Genomic DNA, 18,472 nt, shown 5'->3' with positions numbered 1-18,472 from the left:
GAATTTTCGAAACACACCCAAACAAAATAACAAAAAATACAATAAGCTAATATTATCAGCAGGCATAAAATATACAACACATTATAATGCTCTGATTGAATGATACACATATAAGTAGCATAAATCATGGTAGATAATAGAAACATTGGGCCTGATTCAGAGCCGGACGCTATTTGCGCTCGCTCATTCAGAAAAAGGGGCCGGATATTTAAATAGAGTGCTCGCTCTTTGCGGTCTGTTGACGCCTCTATGTCTGAACGAGCGAACGAAACATGCGCTCGCTATTTTTTTAAAAACGCCCCCTGGCCGCTCGCATCATACTTCATCTCCGCTATTTATTAGATTAATCGAGTACATCGAAAGGCATCTGAACTGCTCGCAGTGCTTGTGGTTGGATTTTCCTACCGCAATCATGCGAGCAGTTCAGGCTAAAAGACAACCAAGTGACGTGGTCCATGACGCTGCTTTGTTAATTATGCACACCCTTAAAACGCCCGTTTTGACCGTTTGGCACGCCTGCGTTCGGATCTCCACTCCCCGTTTTCAAGCACCTTCCCCTGTTACCACCCACAAACGCCTCATTCTGTCACTCAAATTAGCAGGCACTCGCTATTTTGCGAGCACACAATTTCCGACCGCAATGACTGGTTCGCGCATGCGTATTACAACCCATACGCATGCGCAGTTGTGCAAACATCGCTCGGAGCGAACGAGCGGCCGCTTACGAGCGGCTCTGAATCAGGCCCATAGACCATAGCCATCTCAAACTGTGCGGATGTTACCGCGCGACCCAAAGGCGCCATCTGAGCCCACGCGGTCTAAAAGCTATATAGGATAAATTATATGAACAGACATATTGTCTAGACATTATATAATCTAACAAAATATCACATGTCAGAATAAAATACAAAAACAAAAACCATTCCATGCCTGCCAACATATATAAATTATAAAAATATATAAAGTACCTATCCCCCCAAAAAATCCCAAATCAAACCACCCTGTATGACCTAACCCCAATCTAGGTATACCTGGATCCCCTAAACCCTTAACCCGTTACTAACTAACCTAATCTATCTAAAACCCGCCCCCCTCCCTACTGAAAATAATAAAACAGGTGCCTACTGAAAATAATACAACAGGGGCAAAAAACTAGATGGCCCTAAGCTAGTGGAGACCGACCCCAGCCCACAAGGCCTCCAAAATAGATTAAATAAAAAATAAATCTTTCCCCCCTCGACATAAAGACAGAAACAAAAATATGAAGATCACATATATATCAGGAATAAATCCCCTATCACCTCCCGGCCTAAATACAAACAAAGTAATATTTAGATATATATATTTATATAAACATATATAAATTGTACAGGATAAGTAATAATTGACAAGGGCATTAGACTTAAGTAACTATACAGTAGTCATAACCCGGCTCCCAGATATATAAAAAGGAATGAAATTCCTCAACTTATTGAAACAATATATGGTACTTTTGTGGCATGAAAAATATAAACACTTAAAGAATCAGGATATATACTTGTATATCGGTGCGGAAAATGGAAAATCATATAGATACGGCATCAAAAATATGACAAACACATTAAACTAAGGAGTACTAATCCGGCCAAGCCTCAGGTTCTGGCAAAATATTAATAGCAAAAGGAGTTTTGGACCAGCCCAGCCAAACATATGCAAAAAAGTACATATAATGCTGAATTGTTGTAATCAGTGGGGGTCATTCAGACCCACTCGGGAGCGCAGGACGCTCGCAAGCGGGTCGATGTTCCCCCACTGTGCATGCGCACGACGGAGGGAGCTCCGTCGTGCGCATGCGCGAGACCCGGCGAGCGACGGGCTCTCCATCGCTCCGGGTCTCGCACCAAAGGGGGCGTGCTGTCGATGTTGATTGACAGCACGCCCCCTTTGGTGGGCGTGCCGGGGGTGTGCCTGCCAGACGGAGGCGTTCCCATGGGAACGCCTACCATCTGAAGCCGGCCCCACTGACATCACTAGTGATGTCAGTGGGAGTGATTTTGGCTCTGATAGAGCCAAAATCACTCCAGGGCTTGCGGCAGCAAGGGTCTCTGTCGCAAGCCCAATGGTCGCGATGGTCAAGACCATCGCGACCATCATCATGGACGCTCGCATATGCTGTGGGTGGTCACCCACAGCTATGCGAGCGGCCAGGAGGCCGCTCCATTTTCATGGAGGAGGGCCCTGATTCAGAGCGAGCGCTCTGGTCAGAGCGTTCGGCTCTGAATCAGGCCCAGAATCTTCAGCAGAGTGTATGTGGCAAAAAGATGGATTTTTTGGAGAGGCGTCACAGATTTGGAGGGCCAATAAGCTGCAAGATCAACGGTCTGGGATTTAGTTGCAACCTCTATGAGGACTACTTATTTTTAGAGATGTGCACTGACCCCCAAGTTTTGGTTTTGGATCTGGATCTCCCCTGGTTTTGGATCTGGATTGGTTTTGCCAAAACCTCACCTCTGTGTTTTGTTTTTCAGTTTTGGTTTTCAATCTGGATTTTTTTCTTATAAAATCATAAAAACAGCTAAAATCACATAAAATGGGGCTTTTTTTTGTTCCTACAGTATTATTAACCTCAATAACATTTACTTCCACTCATTTCCAGTCAATTTTGACCACCTCACAGCTCACAATATTGATTTTTTTTCATCTAGTTAAGGGCCAAAAGGTTGCATCCAGCTAGTTGGCTCAAAACTGATTGATAAATAGAGTTGATGACTGTGCAAAGATGATGGTTGGGGTACTCCTTGAGGATTGAAGAAGTGACAGTTGATAGTTGGCACAGCCACTGGCTGAAGTAAGAAGAGTTGATACTTGATAATTGGTGCAGCCACTGGCTGAATAAAATTCATAGTTGGCGCAGACACTGGCTGAATTGATAATTGGTGCAGCCCCTGGCTGAAGAATAGATAATTGGTGCAGCCACTGGCTGAAGAATTGATAATTGGTGCAACCCCTGGTGAAATAATTGATAATAGGTGCAGCCACTGGATGAATTGATAATTGGTGCTGCCGCTGGCTGAAGAATTGATAATTGGTGCAGCCCCTGGCTGAAGAATTGATCATTGATGCAGCCCCTGGCTGAAGAATTGATAATTGGTGCAGCCACTGGCTGAATTGATAATTGGCTGGCTGAAGAATTGAAAGTTAATTGTTGATGCAGCCTCCGGGCTGAGTAGTAGTGGTATACAGAACTATGATTAGTCCTGCAACAGCCTTGAGGCCTGGAACTCTTAGCAAGTTGCGGCCATTACAGCCTTGAGGGCTGGTGAGGAGTGACGACAGCTGGCTTTTGGGCCGTGAAGCAGGATGCGGCCTTTTGGCTGAATGTCACTTGTGCGACTTGTGCCGTTGGGTTGACACAACAAGCAGCAATTGGTTCAGAATTTTCTTTAAAAAAAATGAAAGGGACATGCAAGAGATGCTGTCTGTGGCCATTACAATTTCTGGACATTCATAAACCATAACATTAAAATGTCAGACAGCAATGCCCCAAACAGCGCATAATGGAAAGAAAAGAGGTGCAACACGGAATTGTCCTTGGGCCCTCCTACCCACCCTTATGTTGTATATATGAAACAGGACATTCACAGTTTAACAAACCAATAACTTCAGCGACAGGGACTGCCACTTGTGGCTGAAATTATTGGTTTGTTTGGACCCCCCACAAAACAAGCTGCCAATGCACAGTGGATATTGGTGGCAATGATCCCATACACAAACTGGCTTTACAATACATTAGATTAGATGTCGTCATCGTCATCCCCATCAGTGTGTGCATCATCCTCTTCTGAATTCGTCCCTGTAATGGTGGATTCCAGCAGAGTCAGACACTAATGTCTTTTTTGGACTTAAGTGCTGGTAAATGTCTTCCTCATGGAATTTGTAATTCATTTTGCTGAACATCATCTTTTCCACATTTTGGGGAAGTAACCTCCTACAACGATCACTAACAAGGTTCCCGGCTGCTGAAAACTCTTTCAGAGTACACACAGGAGGGTGGGCAACTTAAGTACAGCAAAGCCAGTTTGTGTAAGGGACTCCAAATTGCCTCTTTTTCCTGCCAGTAGTGATACGGATTGTCTGACATACCTATTTGGATGCTATCCCTAGAATAGCCATCCACCATACAGTAGACATGTCACTCACTGTAGGCAGTTCTTTCAGATCCAACCAGATGTCATTAGATTTTGCTGACTGATCTGCATCACCATCAGCAGTGGGTCTCTTAGGAAAATGTAGTGTTTTCCTGGCAGCTGTAGAAACCGAAGGAGGAGATGCTGCAGTGTCACGTTCCGCTTGAGCTGACAATTGTTTTCACCACCAGCTCTTTGCATCTTTTCAAATTTATGTCCGTCGGAAAGAAAGACACAAGATATGAGTTAAACCTAGGATCAAGTATGGTCGCCAAAATATAGTGATCTGATTTCAAGAGATTGACGACCCTTGGATCCTGTCGAAGCGAATGAAGGGCTTGATCTACAAGTCCCACGTACTTTGCGAAATCACTCCGTTTCAGCTCCTCCTTCAGTTTCTTCAGCTGCTTTTGCAAAAGTCTGATTAGGGGAATGACCTGACTCAAGCTTGCAGTGTCTGAAGTAACTTCACTTGTGACAAGTTCAAAGGGTTTGAGAACCTTGCACAACACGGAAAATATTCTCCACTGAGCTTGACTAAGGTGCATTCCTGCTCCTCTCCCTATCTCATAGGCCGTAGTGTAGCCTTGGATGGCCTTTTTCTGCTCCTCCATCCGCTGAAGCATATAGAGGGTAGAATTCCACCTAATTACTACCTCTTGCTTCAGCTGACAGCAGGGCAAATTCAACAGGTCTTGCTGGTGCTGCAATCTTTGACACGCAGTTGCTGAATGTCGAAAATGCCCAGAAATCTTTCTGGCCAGCGAGAGCATCTCCTGCATGCTCCTGAGATTTTTAAAAAAATGTTGCACCACCAGATTAATTGTGTGAGCAAAACATGGGATGTGATTGAATTCGCCCACATGTATTGCTTGCACAATATTGCTGGCATTGTCAGAAATCACAAATCCTGAGGATAGTCCAAGTGGGGTAAGCCATTTTGCAATGATTTCACTGAGTTTCTCTAAGAGGTTCTCAGTGGTATGCCTCTTACTAAAACCAGTGATACACAGAGTAGCCTGCCTCTGAATGAGTTGGCATTTGTTAGCTGCTGCTGTTTGCACTGTTGGAGGCAATACACCTACCTAGTGGACTGTCACAGTCATGTAATCTTTAGTTTGCCCTGTCCCACTTGTCCACTTATCTGTGGTTAAATGGAGAGTGGGCACAACGGCAATTCAGAGGACATTAATATGTTTTTTTTAATGCCCTTGTACAGATTGGGAATTGCTATCCTAGAGAAGTGGAATCTAGAAGGCACATTGTAGCAGGGACACAGGACCTCCATTAACTGGGTAAAACCCACTGCATTAATGGTGGACACTGGACGCACATCTAATAACAGAATAGCTGTTATGGCGTCAGTAATCCACTGTGCAGCTGGGTGTTTGCTTGTCATACTTGTTCGCCAATGCAAAGGACTGTGTGACAGTCAATTGTTTGGTTGAACTTCCTGAACTACTAAAAGTAGTCTTCTTCCTAGTCCCCTTCTGGGATGAAGATCCACTTATAGCAACAGCATCAGCAGGCGTAACACTCAAGGATCATTTTGAGGAACAATGGATAGGAGAGGAGTCAGTCCTTATGATATTGGATGCAGGACTACTTCCGATCACGAATGAGGATGTTGATGATGATGCAGGTGTTGGTGGTGGATATTGCAGGAGCTTGGATCCAGATAGAAGGGAGCAGCTTGGTGACACTGGACTGATTGTTGTTTGTTTTTTTGTCCCCAAAGTTTCAAAATCCTTTCCGATTTGATGAGTGCGCTGCAAGTGACGTAACAGGGAGGAGGTTCCAAGATGGTTAAGGTCCTTACCTCTACTCACTGTTACTTGGCAACAGTCACAAATGGCTTGGCAAAAGTTGTCCGGATTTGGGTGGAAATGATTCCACACATGAGAAGTGGATTTTTTGGTACTTTGCCCAGGCATGGCAACAATGGGATATTTCCCACCATGGGCAGTAACTGTTGCCTGATTTACAGTTTTCATAAACATCCTCACCATCAACATCCTCATCATCCTTGTTGTTATCGCCAACTAGATACATATTGTCCTCATCCTCCTCGTGCAATTCCACAGAAGCATCCTCGATTTCTACTTCAGAAGGCACACAAATGGTGGAAGGAGGATCCTCTTCAAGTACAGTATTACTAGAAAGGTGAGGCTCACACATGGCAACAGCGGACACACTTGGACTCTCTTCGGGGATTTGTGATTTTTCAGAGCACACAGTTGGTACCGGTGTCTTACTCGTCTTAACAATTTTTTTTTACCTCTCCTACAAGCAGAGGGGCTTAAATTATCATTAGAACCATTAATCATCATAAATACAGGCCAATGCCTTATCCTTTCCTTGCCACTTCGTTTAGTGAATGGCATATTGCCAATTTTTTGTTTCTCTAAAGCTGACTTAGCTAAATTTTTTTTGCTTTAACAGGGTAAAATCGGATTTTTTTTAGCCTGACATTTTGGCCTGACTTAAACCCTCGTACATCGGCCTTCATAGATGACGTTGACGGCCTTGCATCGTCATCATGACTGCTGTCGGCAGCTACAAGACTGGTATGTGGATCCTGCTCTCCGGTCATGTGACTGTCCTCCATAATCACTACGCACACAACCACACAATTTTTTTTTTGGAACACTGTGGTGAACCCCTGAAAGAGGCAGCAGCCCTTTGACAGACAGCAGTACAGCACCCCTGCGCACCTACGCCGATGACACGTGTGGCTAACACGCACACAAAATTTTTTTTTATTTTTTTGGGGCAGCAGCCCCTTGACAGACAGCAGCACAGTACCCCTGCGTACCTACGCCAATGACAGGTATGGCTAACATGCACACAAAAAAATATATATTGTTTTTGAACACTGGGGTGAACCCCTCAACAGACAGCAGCACAGCATCCCTGCGCTGATGACAAGTGTAGCTAACGCACCCAAAAAAAATAATTTTCACACTGGGGGTGGGTGAAGAGCACCCCTGAAGGACAGAGCATCCCCTGGACAACACAGAACTACAGCCAGCCAGCCCATATGGACAGGACAACAGCCAGCCAGCCCCTCTATAGACAACAGCCAGCCAGCCCTTATGGACAGGACAACAGCCAGCCCCTATATGGACAACAGTAGCCAGCCCCTATGCACGTCAGTGTGCCACAGCAACAGCACAGATCCCAGCTCCCTCCTCCCTCTTCACTCTCCACAGCCGGAATGAAAAAATGGCGGCGATCACGGGACCTTTATAGAATCCAAAACCCGCGAGAATCCGACAGCGGGATGATGTTTTGCCTCGTTTTCAGATCCGAGTCAGGCAGGAAAACCCAAGCCGACTTGGATCTGCCTCGGATCCCCGTAGTTTGGGCGGGTTCGGATCTCTGATAGCCGAGCCCGCTCATCCCTACTTATTTTCACCCTAAAAAACAGCTTAAAGCTATTCTTCATCACTTGAGCAAAGATGCTAATTAAAAGCTATTGACGCACCTTAAGTACCCCAAATAGCTTTATTAGAGCTAATCGGGGGTATGTACATTGATCCCCAATGTTAGTGCATCTTTTAGGGGGTGCCAGACGGACTTCCCCAATTCTGACAGCACTGTTTTGCAGTCGCTGGGTTGAGTTTTCGCGTCTTTTGGAATTGAAAACGACAAATCGCGGGGACGCGCACGATAGGTTTCCGCAGCTAAAATACGCGATATAGGCGAATAGTCCAGCATGCGAAAAAGTATCGCAGGTGCAAAACTAATTGAATACGGCCCTATATTGGCTTTCTGAACGCAGGACAGTTGGCAGGTATGATTGATCCAATGCACCCTAGTTCCACCATACTGCCTCACAGAGATCCAGTTAGAATGCCAACAGTCAGAATGTTGTCAGGTTTTGAAGGTCAACAGTCAAAATGTTGAAATGGACGTAATGTCGTCAAGAAAAATGTCAACATTCACAAAAGTCGACATTTGTGAATGAAGTAAATTATATCCAGACACACTAATGGGCCTATTTATTAATGAAGGCAATTGGGATGGTTATTTTATTGCCGCCATTTGCAGCAATAGACAGCCTTCAATTGATTTAAATTATCTATAAAATGTTACTGAGGTGATACTGCCTAGCAGAGGTAAGAATGGACTGAACACTTTGCTCCAGCTATATGCGCTTGCGCGACCTGGCTAGCCGGTTCACGCTTGTGCAGTGGTGCTGGAAACTTGGAATTGGGATTTCAGTTCCACTTGCTAAAGAAAGAAAAAAATATTAATGGCTTTGATTATATGTTTGATGTTCTCTTATTGTGTACACAGTGTCTATGTCTATTCCAATAAATAAAAAAATATATAAAAAAATTACCAAAAAATTAAAAAACAAAAATTATTCCCATGTGAAAAAAATTCTCCCTTTAAATAATAATAGCTGTTTTTCTGTTGAATATCTCCTGTGATCCCCATTCAGAGATGAAGATTCTAGAAGAATGATTGTGGCAGTACTTGGACTACCACTATACTTATTAAATAGACCAGTGGTTCCCAAACTGGGTGCCGTGGCTCCCTGGGATGCTCAGGGTACTTGCAGGGGCAACTCGGGTTTGTGGTCTGGGACCAAATCAAATTATTTATGATCAGTGCGATCGGCAAAACCAGAGCTGGTGGCTGCCAATCAAAAAATAAGTGTACAAGCAGAAGCACAATTCTGTCCACCATCCGTAACTGAACCTTAGGATGACAGATAATCGCAATTTACTTCATTTAATAATTTTTCTCAATAAGAAACTTTTGGCCCAGGGGTGCCGTGAAAAATGCTGATACTCTAGGGTGCCGTGATTCAAGAAAGTTGGGAACCACTGAACTAGACTATCACCAGAGGAACCCGGCAAATCTTTTCTCTGGCAGGGGCTTCTGCTGAAAGTGACACTTTAACAGATAGAGGGAAGGACCGTTTTTTTTTTTTACAGAAATAGGATTTCAACCCTTTAATTGTTTGAACCCTAAAACTATATCCACATTGAAATATCTCCAGAATAATATGCGGACACATTGCAACTCTGTCACACGCAACCTATAATACCCATCTCACTAAACATAATGATACTGCAAAGTTGACACACTACAACCTACTATATCAGTGTCTGCACATTGTGTAATACATACATAATTGTATCCAGACACACGCAACCTACAATACTCATCCCACTAAACATAATGATACCTAGACACACTGCAATGCTGACACCTTACAACATTTAATGTTTATTTGGCCATATCCACTTTTGTACAGTATATCCATAAAATTTATCCAGACACTCTGCAACATGCATTCTCATATACTCGCATAGGAATAGAATTATGATTATATCCTACTCTGACACATTACAACCTGTAGCACCCATTCAGCTGTTCCCTAAGTGCAGTGCTAAATTATATCTCACCGCAGACCTGGGGGTATATTTACTAAATTGCAGGTTTATTAGAAGTGGAGATGTTGCCCATAACAACCAATCAGATTCTACTTATTTATCTAGCACATTCTAGAAGATAATAGCTAGAATCTGATTGGTTGCTATGGGCAACATTTCCACTTCTAAAAATCTGCACTTTATTAAATATACCCCTTGGTGTTTTATAACAGTGATCAGCCCAGCTGGGCAATTGCCTGTCTCAATGCTGGCTATCTCGGCAACATACCTAGGGCTCAATCCAATTAGGGGCGAGTTAGTAAAAGTGAGTCTGTTTCATGAAACTCGCAAACATTGCACAAGTGCACGCACCCGAGGAATGTGAGATCCAGTAAGAAATGCCAATTTGTGGCAGGAGTGCACGACGATTTTACTACAAAATGCGACCTGGGAGAGCATGAAAAAGTGGGAAAACCATCCCTGACCCCAAAAAAGTGACAGCGGAGATAGCAGGACCATATAGAAGGCTGATAGTGACAACTGAGATAGCATGACCATATAGAAGGCTGATAGTGATAACTGAGATAGCAGGACCATATAGAAGGCTGATAGTGACAACTGACATAGCATGACCATATAGAAGGCTCATAGTGATAACTGAGATAGCAGGACCATATAGAAGGCTGATAGTGACAACTGACATAGCAGGACCATATAGAAGGCTAATAGTGACAACTGAGATAGCAGGACCATATAGAAGGCTGACAGTGACAACTGAGATAGCAGGACCATATAGAAGGCTGATAGTGACAACTGTGATATCAGGACCATGTAGAAGACTGATAGTGACAACTGTGATTGCAGGACCATGTAGAAGGCTGATAGTGACAACTGAGATACCAGGACCATATAGAAGGCTGATAGTGACAACTGAGATAGCAGGACCATATAGAAGGATGATAGTGACAACTGAGATAGCAGAACCATATAGAAGGCTGATAGTGATAACTGAGATAGCAGGACCATATAGAAGACTGATAGTGACAACTGTGATAGCAGGACCATATAGAAGACTGATAGCGATAACTGAGATAGCAGGACCATATAGAAGGCTGATAGTGATAACTGAGATAGCAGGACCATATAGAAGGCTGATAGTGATAACTGAGATGGCAGGACCATATAGAAGGCTGATAGTGATAACTGAGATAGCTTATTATTAATGATGGAAAAATGATAGCGAGCAAGTGTTTTTCAGCAAAAGAACATATTTCCAGCATTCTGGGGCACAGAAAAATGTCTGTATAGTAATTTTTCAGTGTTTTCATACAAGTTTGTAAAAAGTTGGAATAAACACTTTTACCTCTCATCTGCAATCTTCTCCCACCAATGCAACACCTCTATATCATTTAACCCATTATTGAGCTTTTCAGAGATATTCCTCCGAAAACTTCAAGTGCTGGTTATTCATTGGGAGGGGTGTACCACGGGTTCTGCACTGTGTCTTGACATTTTCACCTTAAAATATAGATTTTCCCTACCTTTTCCCCTGCTCAGGGGGGATGAGCACCAAAAAACGCAGATTTCCTTTGAAAAAGCAATGTGAGTTTGGAATTGGATTCCATATTAAATTTACAATGCAGGTGCGCCCTTAGAACGGGGCGCAGGACCCACCTCGCACCTACATGGACTGACCCCCTACTAGAAAAATATCAAGATACAATGCAACTCTGACCCCCTACACACTACAACATGCAACACCTGTTCTGTTATATTCACTTTGGATTATACTCCTAATAATATCTTAAAACAGCGCAATTCTGACAGACTACAACAGGGGTAGGCAATGGGTGGCTCTCCGGCTGCTGCAGAACTACACATCCCTACATTCCACGTCACAGTTGTCAGACATGCTGAGGTGTGTAGTTCCACAGCAGCTGGAGTGCCACAGGTTGCCCGACCGCTTCACTATAACATTCACATATCCACATAGGCATATACTTAATACTCATAAGGATATCCAGACACACTGTAGCTCTTAAACACTATAACATACAACATCCATTCTCCTATATCCTCAGAGGAATATACAGATGTGTCATGATTGGATGCGCCGGGCGTCTTTTTGGCACAAATGAGATAATTGGAAGCGCCAAAACTACTTTGCTAGATAGACTGCACTAATCAGTTTGATGTGCAACATGCGTACATCTGTGCGCGACTCAGTCCGAATCCGTATAGGAAGTGCTACGATGCAGCGGCCGCAGATTTTTCTCAGAGTTCCGTTGCGCTTCATCTGCGACTTATGTGTATAAAACTAGTTCCTGTGCAGTGAAAGCCGCAGCCCAGCATCTCTATTAGGGGGTGATAAATTGGAGCAAGAGGAACTACCAACCAGTCAGCTCCTGTCATTTTTCAAATACAGACTGTAACATGACAGCTAGGAGCTGATTGATTGGTAGTTTATCACTCTCCAATTTATCACTTTCCAGAGCTTAGTACATCTCCCCCTGCGAGTGGTGTTTCACTGCTTCTGCAATGGGAATAAGACGCAGAATCTAAAGTAAAGGGGCCTATCCATTAGCAGATAAAATGAACTATTGAACGATATATCATTCAATCGTTCATTATATCTGTTAATGGATAGGCCCTGAAAGATAACAGATGCGCACTCCCGCGGCCGATAAATCGCATCTATCATCTCTCAAACATATTGGTCAATTATCGCATATAGCTGTACGATATTAGCAATATCGTGCATTTATATGCGGTAAACGACGAATTACGAAAGATAATAGCAGCAGCTACAGAGCGCTGCAGAGATAAAAATCCACTCCCTGAATGATGTCATGCGATATCGTTCATCGTTTGCCAAAACCTGTCATGAACATGATAGATATCGTTCAGCACAGCCACCGGAATTTTCAAGGGATATCTTTTGTCTTTCATCGTTCAGAAAAACATCTCCTAAAGGATAGGCCCCTTAAAAGTCGCTACGTTACCGGATCGGTGCGTCACAGTCGCTCCGGGTGTCTCACACCATATACTTATGATGTCCTCCAGAAACACCGCAACTCTGACCACCTACACTCTACAACATATAACATTCATTATCCTATATCCACATAGGAATATATATAAGAAGTCCAGCATTCACGACACATCATGATATATAATAACAGTGAATGATAAAACCCTGTTGAATAACATAGTTTATTTACAACACTTATGTTATGGTATGTGACACACGTTACCATCTACATTCTATACTACAATACAGATACAGATACAATATTCTTATGACAGATTAGTATAAAGTGATTTATTTGTGACCATATCCTATATATTAGCATTTATCATTAAAGAAAACTTTACAACATAATTACACCCTTCTGTATAAATGAAAGACAATATGCCAGCTGTGAATATCCTAACAGCATATACAGTACATGCAGCAATATAGGAGAGATCCAATGTTACCTTGTGATAATGCTGAATTTCTATACTAGAGACTGGTGGCGGTAACATGGGGGTCTTCGTGTCCGGCAGTCCATTCTCTATGGTCCCATTGGTTGTCATGTTACAGCACTGACTTGGGTCCTGACTGGATGTGTGTCTGCTCTGTGCTGCAGTTTCCCGGTGACTTTTTCTGGACAGATAGGGGAGCTCCTCTCCCTTTAATAACACAAGTTCACAGCCATCCTGTCATTGGAGGAGGAAAGTGATGTTGATTGGCTACAGGGAGCAGGCCCTCCACACCCCCTTCCCTCATTTTCCAAGTTCCTAATATGATAGCAAGAGATTGTAGAGTGAATGACTAGTAGGGAGATGTGTAAGATAAATCCATTCACTGGCTTTACTGTTTCAGTGGGTGTAAAGTGGATGTAAAATGTACATTGTACTTAATGAAGAGAAGGTGAGAATATGAGTCTGATGTATGAGCACCGTATAAAGATGCCTGATTCAAAGTCGCACACTATGGCGAAATGAGCGCAGTCGGCCGATGTTTTAAGTACTGTGCATGCGTCCGATTCACATTGCACATGCGTCCCTAGATATGCAGAAAGAAATTTAGTGCAGGGAGTGGGCGTTCCTGGGAGGTAATGGGGGTAGCTAGGCAGACACGGGTGTGTCGCTGACAGCGGCTGCATCTAAAGACGTCATGTTCAGATGGAGAAATTGCAGGTGTTGGTTTCGATAGTGCATGTGGGCATCTCAGTTTTAAAGAAATCGGTAGCAGTATTAGCATAAGGGCACAAAGGCAGCAAAAGACACACCTGCGTCTGACTCAGGCCTGATATCTCTGCCATAATGTCTGCGTATTCCTTCAAATTATTTATTTATTACCAGTTATTTATATAGCGCACACATATTACGCAGCGCTTTACAGAGAATATCTGGTCATTCACATCAGTCCCTTCCCCAGTGGAGCTTACACTCTATGGGCCTGATTCAGACCCGGTCGCAAGCGCTGAGCGCTCGCAACCGGGTCGATGGTGGCCCAAAGCGCATGCGCACGATGGAGCCGGCTCCGTCGTGCGCATGCGCGAGACCCGGATAGCGACGGGCACTCCGTCGCTCCGGGTCTCGCACCAAAGGGGGCGTGCTGTCGATGTTGAGTGACAGCACGCCCCATCACAAGTGATGTCAGTGGGAGAGCTTTCGGCTCTGTTAGAGCAGAAAGCTCTCTGGGGCTTTCGGCCACAAGACCCTACCACAAGGGTCCCGTCGCAAGCCCGATGGTCGCGATGGTCTTGACCATTGTGACCATCATCCTGGCCGCTCGCATTAGCTGTGGTGCCAACCACTCCATTAAAAAAAAAAAGACGCCCTGATTCAGAGAGAGCGCTCTTTCAGAGCGTCCGGCTCTGAATCAGGGCCTCTATTCCCTATCACATACTCACACACATACAAACTAGGGTTAATTTGTGTTGGGAGCCAATTAACCTACCAGTACATTTTTGGAGTGTGGGAGGAAACCGGAGTACCCGGAGGAAACCCGCACAAGCACAGGGAGAATATACAAACTCCACACAGGTAGGTGGGAATCGAACCCATGACCTCAGTGGGCAGTAATGCTAACCATTACACCTTCTGTGCTGCCCAAATAAAACACGAATGCAAAGTAGATAAGGCCAGGTATACCCAGCAAACATTTTGGGTAGATGTACTAAACTGTGGAGAGATAAAGTGGAGAGAGATAAAGTACCAATCAATCAGCTCCTAACTGACAATTTTCAAACACAACTTGTAAAGTGACAGTTACCGTATAAGCTGATTAGTTGATGCTTTATCTCTCTCCACTTTATCTCTCACCAAGTGGCATTGCGCATGCACAAGAAGGAAAGTCGTACATGCGCAGTATTAAGAGGAGATGAAAGTTCCACTTACTGCTTTCTGTATAAGGAGGAGAGAGGTATGCACCCTGCTGTCTGTGTATAAAGAGGAGATAGGTATGGATCCTGCTGTCTGTGTATAAGGAGGAGAGAGGCATGTATCCTGCTGTCTGTGTATAAGGAGGAGAGAGGCGTGCATCCTGCTGTCTGTGTATAAGGAGGAGAGAGGCGTGCATCCTGCTGTCTCTCCTCCTTATACACAGCAGGATGCACGCCTCTCTCCTCCTTATACACAGACAGCAGGAAAGAGGCGTGCATCCTGCTGTCTGTGTATAAAGAGGAGAGAGGTATGCATCCTGCTGTCTGTGTATAAGGAGGAGAGAGGCGTGCACCCTGCTGTCTGTGTATAAGGAGAGAGGTGTGCATCCTGCTGTCTGTGTATAAGGAGGAGAGAGGTATGCATCCTACTGTCTGTGTATAAGGAGGAGAGAGGTATGCATCCTGTTGTCTGTGTATGAGGAGAGAGGCATGCACTCTGATGTCTGTGTATAAGGAGGAGAAAGGTGTGCATCCTGGTGTCTGTGTATAAGGAGGAGAGAGGTGTGGATCCTGGTGTCTGTGTATAAGGAGGAGAGAGGTGTGCATACTGCTGTCTGTGTATAAGAAGGAGAGAGGTGTGCATCCTGCTGTCTGTGTATAAGGAGGAGAGGTATGCATCCTGCTGTCTGTGTATAAGGAGGAGAGAGGTATTCACCCTGCTGTCTGTATATAAGGAGGAAAGAAGAATGCATCTTTGTGTCTGTGTATAAGGAGAAGAGAGGTGTGCACCCTGCTGTCTGTGTATAAGGAGGAGAGAGGTGTGCATCCTGCTGTCTGTATATAAGGAGGAGAGAAGTATGCATCTTGGTGTCTGTGTATAAGGAGAAGAGAGGTGTGCACCCTGCTATCTGTGTATAAGGAGGAGAGAGGTGTACATACTACTGTCTGTGTATAAGGAGGAGAGAGGTATGCATCCTGCTGTCTGTGTATAAGGAGGAGAGAGGCATGCATCCTGCTGTCTCTGTATAAGGATGAGAGAGGTGTGGATCATGGTGTCTGTGGATAAGGAGGAGAGAGGTGTGCATACTGCTGTCTGTGTATAAGAAGGAGAGAGGTGTGCATCCTGCTGTCTGTGTATAAGGAGGAGAGAGGTGTGCATCCTGCTGTCTGTGTGTAAGGAAGAGAGAGGTGTGCATCATGCTGTCTGTGTATAAGGAGGAGAGAGGTGTGCATCCTGCTGTCTGTGTATAAGGAGGAGAGAGGTGTGCATCCTGCTGTCTGTGTATAAGGAGGAGAGAGGCATGCATCCTGCTGTCTGTGTGTAAGGAGGAGAGAAGTATGCATCCTGCTGTCTGTGTATAATAAGGAGAGAGGTGTGCATCCTGCTGTCTGTGTATAAGGAGGAGTGAAGCGTGCATCCTGCTGTCTGTGTATAAGAAGGAGAGAGGTGTGCATCCTGCTGTCTGTGTATAAGAAGGAGAGAGGTGTGCATCCTGCTGTCTGTGTATAAGGAGGAGTGAAGCGTTCATCCTGCTGTCTGTGTATAAGGAGGAGAGAGGTGTGCATACTGCTGTCTGTGTATAAGAAGGAGAGAGGTGTGCATCCTGCTGTCTGTGTATAAGGAGGAGTGAAGTGTGCATCCTGCTGTGTGTAAGGAGGAGAGGTATGCATCCTGCTGTCTGTGTATAAGGAGGAGAGAGGTATGCATCCTGCTGTCTGTGTATAAGGAGGAGAGAGATATTCATTCTGCTGTCTGTATATAAGAAGGAGAGAAGTATGCATCCTGGTGTCTGTGTATAAGGAGGGGTGCATCCTGCTGTCTGTGTATAAGGAGGAGAGAAGCGTGCACCCTGGTGTCTGTGTATAGGGAAAAGACAGGCGTGCACCCTGCTGTCTGTGTATAAGGAGGAGAGAGGTATGCATCCTGCTGTCTGTGTATAAGGAGGAGAGAGATATTCATCCTGCTGTCTGTATATAAGGAGGAGAGAAGTATGCATCCTGGTGTCTGTGTATAAGGAGAAGAGAGGTGCATCCTGCTGTCTGTGTATAAGGAGGAGAGAAGCGTGCATCCTGGTGTCTGTGTATAAGGAGAAGAGAGGTGCATCCTGCAGTCTGTATATAAGGAGGAGAGAAGCGTGCATCCTGCTGTCTGTATATAAGGAGGAGAGAAGTATGCATCCTGGTGTCTGTGTATAAGGAGAAGAGAGGTGCATCCTGCTGTCTGTATATAAGGAGGAGAGAAGCGTGCATCCTGGTGTCTGTGTATAAGGAGAAGAGAGGTGCATCCTGCTGTCTGTGTATAAGGAGGAGAGAAGCGTGCATCCTGCTGTCTATATATAAGGAGGAGAGAAGTATGCATCCTGGTGTCTGTGTATAAGGAGAAGAGAGGTGCATCCTGCTGTCTGTATATAAGGAGGAGAGAAGTATGCATCCTGGTGTCTGTGTATAGGGAAAAGAGAGGCGTGCACCCTGCTGTCTGTGTATAAGGAGGAGGATAGAAGTCTGAGGGGTATATTTACTAAATTAAGGCTGGGTACACATGTAAAGATTTTCTGTCCAATCATCCAACTAGTTGATTGGTTGGAATGAAAATCTGGTAAGCTATGAAAGCAAATGACAATAAGCAATTTGCTCCCAAACGCCGGAAAATGGACAAAAACTGTTGTTTGAACAAATTGTTTAGATCAATCATCTAACAAACTTGTCTGACGACCATTTTCATCTGTTTTCTGGCATTTAGGAGCAAACTGATGATCATCAGTTACTCCCATATGTTACCAGATCTTCATTCCAACCAATCAACTAGTTGGATGGTTGGACAGAAAATGTTTACGTGTGTATGCGGCTTAAGAGTTTTTAGAATTGGATTCCCGGCATTTATCTCCCCATCCTGCCCACTTCACTAGGAAGTGGGAGGGATGCGGAAGATGTGGATACTCTTCCGGGGGTCAAGGGGGCTCCCCATACAGTTCGGGAGCCTCCCGACACTTCAGGGAGGATAGGTAAGTATGATCTGTGTGTAATGAAAAGGTTTGAAATTTGTGTTGTTCTAATTTCTGTGTATAAGAAGGAGGTGAACATGTGTGTTCTGATTTCTATGTATTATAGGAAGAGGGGATCTACGCCCTGATTCCCAGGGGCAAACGCAGTATTTTTAAGGGGGGCTTTCTATATATATATATATATATATATATATATATATATTAGGGGTGAGCGGGTTCGGATTTCTGAAATCCGAACCCCCCCGAGCCCCCCCGATCCGAGTCCGATCCGAATCAGGCTCGACTTTTCCCGCCTGACTCGGATCTGAAATCGAGGCAAAACGTCATCATCCCGCCTTCCGAGTCTCGCGGGTTTTGGATCCTATATAAGGTACCCACGTCGGCGCCATTTTCTCACTCGGCTGTGGACAGTGAAGAGGGAGGGTGGGAGTTAGGGCTGTGTAGTGTAGTGTAGTGTAGTGCTGCTGTTGTCCACTACTTCAAAGTCCATAGGGGCTGGCTGTGTTGTGCTGTGCTGCTGTTGTTAATAGGGGCTGTGG

At 44.5% G+C, this 18,472-nt stretch overlaps 1 protein-coding gene across 1 annotated transcript in view; it reads right to left on the bottom strand.

Annotated features, from left to right (window-relative positions):
- Positions 1 to 13,189, bottom strand: part of ALDH1A3 (aldehyde dehydrogenase 1 family member A3) — a 41,965-nt gene extending 28,776 nt beyond the window's left edge. Inside the window, exon 1 of the mRNA XM_088452867.1 lies at positions 13,037 to 13,189. Coding sequence (XP_088308993.1) covers positions 13,037 to 13,135 — 99 coding nt within the window. The 5' untranslated portion in view covers positions 13,136 to 13,189. The remainder of the gene's footprint in view (positions 1 to 13,036) is intronic.
- Positions 13,190 to 18,472: the final 5,283 nt, after the last annotated feature.

Source organism: Taudactylus pleione, unplaced genomic scaffold (genome assembly GCF_031769625.1).
Source record: "Taudactylus pleione unplaced genomic scaffold, aTauple2 ptg000556l, whole genome shotgun sequence".
In the NCBI taxonomy this organism is placed as follows: domain Eukaryota; kingdom Metazoa; phylum Chordata; class Amphibia; order Anura; family Myobatrachidae; genus Taudactylus; species Taudactylus pleione.
The sequence above is the reverse complement of the archived record's forward strand: the minus strand, read 5'-3'. Positions and strand labels throughout refer to the sequence as shown.